This window comes from Ostrea edulis, chromosome 9, assembly GCF_947568905.1.
Source record: "Ostrea edulis chromosome 9, xbOstEdul1.1, whole genome shotgun sequence".
Taxonomy (NCBI): Eukaryota; Metazoa; Mollusca; class Bivalvia; order Ostreida; family Ostreidae; genus Ostrea; species Ostrea edulis.
In genome coordinates, this window is record NC_079172.1 from 9,352,235 (window position 1) to 9,358,875 (window position 6,641).

General features: G+C 35.8%; 1 protein-coding gene across 1 annotated transcript; it reads left to right on the forward strand.

Moving 5' to 3' along the window:
* The first annotated feature begins 542 nt into the window (after window positions 1-542).
* On the forward strand, window positions 543-5,274 carry LOC125659967 (ankyrin repeat domain-containing protein 34B-like). Its single transcript, XM_048891788.2, has 2 exons — window positions 543-660; window positions 3,216-5,274. The coding sequence occupies exons 1-2, from the start codon at window positions 628-630 to the stop codon at window positions 4,275-4,277; spliced, it is 1,095 nt and encodes a 364-aa protein (XP_048747745.1). The 5' UTR covers window positions 543-627; the 3' UTR covers window positions 4,278-5,274.
* The last annotated feature ends 1,367 nt before the right edge of the window (window positions 5,275-6,641 follow it).

The following is a 6,641-nucleotide window of genomic DNA, read 5'->3' on the forward strand; positions in this document are numbered from 1 at the left end:
TTTAAAAAGAGAGATTTCCCTCCTGTCGTGTTTAAATTCTTTATAAATATCGATTTATCATCACCATAGTTTACACTGATAAAAATATTTTTCACATCACTGGTTTTTTCCCAAATCGTGTTTAAATCTAATAGAGTTCCCATGTTTTCATTTACCCATGACAATTATGAAAGACTTATTTCACCAGTAAATGTCTCCGTTATTGGGGAAAAAAGATGATGTATAACATCATTTCTTTAATTAATTGCGATAACAAGATGCTACCTAAATAACTTTTCGCCCATAAAGCAACGACCGTTTCCTAATGAATTGTTTCCTATCAACTGCGAAGGACGAACGGATACCTAACCCTATCACTGCAATATGCATGTAAATTACTGTTGGCAACCTGTTAGTAAATTTTTACCACAAGACGATAGAAAATACGGCGTTTTACAGAGACGTTGATGTCAGTACGAATCGACGCCTGTTAAAATATTCATGAACTACCACTGCGAACTTGGGCCAGTAAACATGTATATATGTATAAACACAAGGGTGGTGTGTGGGTCTCTTTATTCAAGAATAAAATGTTACTCCTTACTATTTACTCGAATAGTGGTTAACAGTGAAAAGAGTAATCTTAAAATGGATGATATAAGTCAGAGTTTCGTTGACACTGTGAGTATACTAATGGTTTTCTAAAGTCATGTCGTTGCACGGTCAAAAACTTGAGATATAGTTTTATCAAGGAAATATAATACAATTTTCCTCTCTCTCTCTCTCTCTCTCTCTCTCTCTCTCTCTCTCTCTCTCTCTCTCTCTCTCTATATGTGTGTGACTGAATACCCGTGAATGTCTGTGTTGAATTGATAACCATCACAAGTATATCTTCATATTGTAAAATAAATAACACCAGCCCTACAGTTACACGAGACGTAAATATGTAGGGTTATATTAACTAGCACACGTATGAATTTAAAAAAAAAAACCCGAATCTTATGTATTTTTTAACACATGATATTCATAATATTTGCAACGAATTACAAATACTGACTCGTTGGTATACTTAACAGACGTGAAGTTATCGTAGAGTATAGGTACGTGTATTTTTAACAATACATGTAGTTTTTAAATGGCGAATACATTTTTTCTTTCATAACCAACAAAAGTATGGAAGACTTACAATAGTGAAATATGTTGATATCGTATTCTACCTGTACTTACCTGTGTACACTAAGAGCTAGAGAATTAGGTGTATTCAAATACATAGGCGTAGCTTGGGTTCGAATATTACCGAGGCAGGGGCTCTGGGAGGCGCAGCCCCCCAGAAGCTATCGACATTTTAACAAGGTCTTTTTTTTTTTTACCGAGGCAGCTGCCTCGGTTGCCACTGAAATAACATCATTTTTTTCAATACAGTGTAAACAATGGAACTTGTGATTTTCCACCTATATAACATTGTACACAGTAAACAGATTTGCAAAACATCCATATCATAACTCCATGTTTTCTTCACACGTTCAATAGGATTGGAAGAATGACAGAATTCTAATTCTTTTACCCTTAAAAGCATTCATCTTCATTTTATGTATACAATGTATGTTTTGAAGCGCTATATACAAATGTACCAGGATTAGCTATTAATAACTCACAATTCCTTTTGCCATGCTTTAAACACCTATTGTTTTCTATAGTCGTGCGGTTCTTTTCATGAATAAATGATACATATGACGATATTGTCCACGTCAACACATCTCCCGAGATGAACAGCAGACAGAAATTGTAGAAATTTTATCCAATCACAGATACCGAATACCCTGCCACCAGCGCGCCGACGAAGAATACTCTCCTATTGCAAATTCTTATAATATTAACGTCTAAGCAAGGTGAGAGAATGGCGAGCCCATAATTCATCTTGTAGATGAGAACTGATGAAGAATCACCTGCTATGATTAAATCCTTGTTTCTTTGGGGATGTTTCTTCAGAATATGTTTGATGCGTATACAAGATTAATTCAAATCAAAGTCTAACATAATTAATCTTCGAGGATATGGCATTGAAGATACTCTGAACTATGTTCAAGTACAGTATAGAAAATGTGCACTTGTAAGATATAAACGATTTGTTACAGATAAACGATTACAAGTGAAATGATAAGACTCTCTAAGTTCAGTTTTTAACTTGAGTTGTGAATACTTACACAAATTGTACAATCTTAGAAATATGAATGATTTATTCAAGGGATGCTTACTATCAACTAAACTGTTTTCAAATATTTCTGTACAAAATGTGAATAAATATGCACAACCTGTACAAATTAGCACCATTGACCTTATTAGTGTTTACTGGGTTTGCATTCAGAACTTCCCCGTACTGGGACACCCTGTGATCGCTTGATCTCTTTTCACACATTTATTAAAACTGCGTTACAATGTATGTGCATCATGTTGGTAAATAAGTATCAATAAATACTCTATATAGTAAGGGAACTTTCAAACATGCCCGAATTTCGTCAAAAACTGGATTTAAAGAAAAGGGAACTCTTCAAAAGGAGATAGAAAAATTTGTTTGTAAGCACATGTCTTTAATATCATATAGTAAATACTAAAGTGACTACATGTACTCCTATATTCAGTTTGTAAATTGTGATTTTTTAAAATTCCATTTCCCTTCAAAGGATGAATAATTCTGGTAATGACTACTCTCCCACGTACATGTATTACAACAAGTGTTAGTTAACTTCCTGTTATGAATATCATCAACAAGGTTCATATTTCAGAGTGATTTCTTTCTTTCATGCAGTTCTTCCTTTCTCTGCTTGAGCTGCAGATTTACCATCATGTATGCTTCAGTGGTTGAATTAATAGTAGTTCCAACTTCATGAGAAAACAGATAACCGGATGTCTGGGTTCATCAGACTGAAAAACTACTGTTGTGATTTAATTAAAGATGTTCATTTGCAAACTACATGTATGAGCGAATTAAACCGGTTTGTCTTTTCGTAAGCTATGTAGAAACCTGAAAAGCTGAATGTTGTTAAGCAGAGAAAATTGATTTGAATCAGAATATGTAACTTGTTCCGTGTGCGGTGTGTTGTTATTATATCATAATTGATAAATGAATGAATTTTTAACCAACCTACACATTTCATTACTCAAATCCAGATTAATGATGGCGAGGAATACAAGAAAATGAATTTGATAATAAAATTATTTTCTTTTTTTCCCTTCAGGACGGGGGTAAAAACAATGGGTACGTGAGAGCCCCGGGATATACGTGTTCCCTCACCATGGCACACGAACGGGAAACTGCCAAACTCTTTCTTGCCATCGCCAATGGGAAAATTCGGCAAATAGACAGACTCTTGGGGAAGTTGGACGACATCAATATCAGAGATGGGGAGAGTAAAACGCCACTGATGTACGCAGTATGTTGCACCAATGACGAAGTACGCACACACGTAGTACGCATACTTTTACGACACGGTGCTGACGTTAACGCTCAAGATGAGAATGGTCAGACAGCTCTCATGTTTGCTTGCATGGAATGTGAAAGAGTTGATATTGTGCGACTGATATCAAGGAATAAGAAATGTGATTATAATATTCAAGATTGTGATGGTTTCACTGCAGTCATGCATGCAATTAATTCAGCCAATCTTTTGGCACTACGCATGCTTGTTGATCTTTCCACGAAGCAAGAGGTAGATCTAAAGCTTCGTAATGAACACAGTTTGAATGCTCTCGAATTGGCAGTCAAACTTCAATTGTCCGATTTCTGTAAGTGTTTGATAAATGAAGGAAACGTGAAAATCGGTTCTGTGCGCGATCAAAAAGGACTACGCGTACTACTAGACAGAGACACAAAAGCAAACAAAACTGATACCAAATTCTCAATGGACATTCCAACACTTCAAACTGAGAGACCAGGCACTCCCATATCAAACAGTTTTAGGAGGGAATCCACGTTTGATCGCGACATCAGCCAAATACTAGACGGAGGGAATAATGGCGGAAGACTGTCAACTGGTTCTAGAATGCGGGAACCGATCACGCCCAATTCCAGTAGACAACAGGCAGATTGGGTAGAGACCCCGCGTACGCTTCGTCGTCCACTGAAGCCCATAGGGGGGCGAGACAATCATGTGACCGCAAATAATTACATTCCCAGCTTACAACCGGAGTCCCCCGTGTTTGGACACAGGACGAAGCTTCCAAGCATCCCTAGTGGAAAGCGGCTCTATCTCGTGTCCAATCCGCGCGGAACGTTTGAAAATGTCCAAGAAATCGTTTAAGAAGAAAATCATTGTTGTTATTCAATCTGTTGCAATTAGTATTATTCTTGTTTTTATACGTCCGTCGTTAGACGAGACGTATTATGTTATGGCGCTGTCCGTCTGTTTCGCTGGCTGTCCGTCCGAGATCATGTTTTCCGGACTTTTTTACGTAACGGATGCATATAGAGCGTTTAAATTTGGTAACTTTTCCCATAAGAAGCGTAAGAGTGAGTTTTCTATTCAGCTGGATTGGTGCATCGTGACCTACTTTAGGGTTATAAGTAGGTCAAACAGTTTTCCAGATTTTTTTTGGTTTCAAATACATATATTGATTTGAAATTTTGACAAAACCTCCTTCTCAGAGAAGCACAGTTCACATTTCAACTAAATATGTGCACCGTGGCCTACTTTAGGACTAAATGTAGATCAAAACGTTTTCCAGATTTTCTTCGTTGTGGATACAGGTATTGACCTGAAATTTTGTCACGATCTCCATTTCAGAGAAATACATAATCAAATTACATTTCAACTGGATTGATATATCGTGACCTACATTAGGACTAAAAGTAGGTCAAAAGTTTCCTGGAAATTTGCTCATCATAGATACAAATATATGAATAGTTCACATGTCCGATAGATTGGTGCACCAAGACCTAATTTAAGGCTTTTCTATTCAGAATGGGTGCGATATCTATTCAGAGTACATAATGTGCTTACATGTTGAATTTCACCGTCCGACGGGAGTATGTTGTACCGTTTGCGGTACTCTTGTTATAATTTGTTTTCTTATTTTTATTTTGAATTTAACAAATGTGAACGAGCAAATGTGAACGAGGTACTATGACGCGAGCTCATAGAATGGCTTGTGTACTTTTGTTATTTGTTTTTTACATTTGTGTAAACACTGAAATGAGGCTTGTTTGTAGTTTGCTTCATGACATGTGACGCCAGAATCAATTCTTGTTAAATCTGTTTTGACAGATGGAAATACAAATAAAGATAACTGTAAATAAAACACTTTTGTTCCGTGAAACAGCAACAAAATCGTACGTCTACGGGGTTTTTTTGCATTGCACTGTAACCAACATTTAATCCGTCAGATCACTATTTTAGACTTCTCTTTCCAAAACAAATCAGAAATATTTTTATAAAAGATAACTATTGACGTGGAATAATTTTTACATTTTATCAGCTCAATTCGCAACAACGAAGCACTAATTTTCCGACAAACGATGAATTCCCATTACCAGATAAATTGGAGTCTGCAACTAGTTACGACCTGCCATGGCTTGAACCCAACTGCCGTTGGAAGGTATAATTGAACAATAAAATGCTTGCGGATTGTCAATCAAAATCGGAATGTTCTTTTATGATTGAAGAATGTTTACAGCGTCCGATAGTGGTAAGAACAGATAATAACCCAATGGAACGGATTAGTTGCACTGTTCCGAGGACTGATCTATGAATAAGTTTTATGGTTCTAGTGTGATCTGATAAATGATGCACGTATCACTGTAAAACTGAAAACGTATTAACTCAAACATAACATATGATAGAATTATGCCATTTTCAGCTACAGGATGTTTTAATATTTCAAGCGTGCTTCCTTATTTTGTTATAACATTAAATCACAATTCCTGGCGACATTAGTAAAACTTTGCTAATCCAATTCGTAGGCGAATCGCGAGTATTGTTCATGTTTTTAGACAAAATCCTTTCTGGGCATTAAATGCACATTATATTTTCATAAAACAAGTCCATTTCAATATGGATTTTGTGGAATAAGATTTTTTTTAAAAATCTGTTATCCGTTACTGCTTGCTTATCATTGTAAAGTTAATCATACGTGTAGTTACTACTTTAGAGTCAATACAACAGCAAAGTAGTATTAAATGTATTTATGTAATACCCCTTTAATGTTGATCACAGAAACGTGTTGCTCTGACCCCAATAGTAAGACGGACAACATTACTTGTGTGAATTGTCATTTATTGTGATGACAATGTAAAAAGGGGAGATCACCCAGAATGATATACATTGGTACTACTTAAGGTAGTGATCTCCCCTGATATAAAACAAATTAATGTAAAAGTAAAAATGACACTGTAAAAAGGGGAGATCACCCAGAAATATATCATACATTGTTGCTAATGAAAGTTGCCTAATGATCTCCCCTGATATAAAACAAAATACTGTAAGATTTAAAAACAGAGAACAAAGTGTAAAAACATAATATACAATACAACCCAAAAGTTGGAATGTATAAAGGTATATTTCCGATTTATGAAGATGAATTAGGACTGACGAATTATAGCCACGATGTTGACATTCGTTTAAGTCGAGCACGTAAATAGGTAGAAAATCCAATCAGAAGCATTTTTC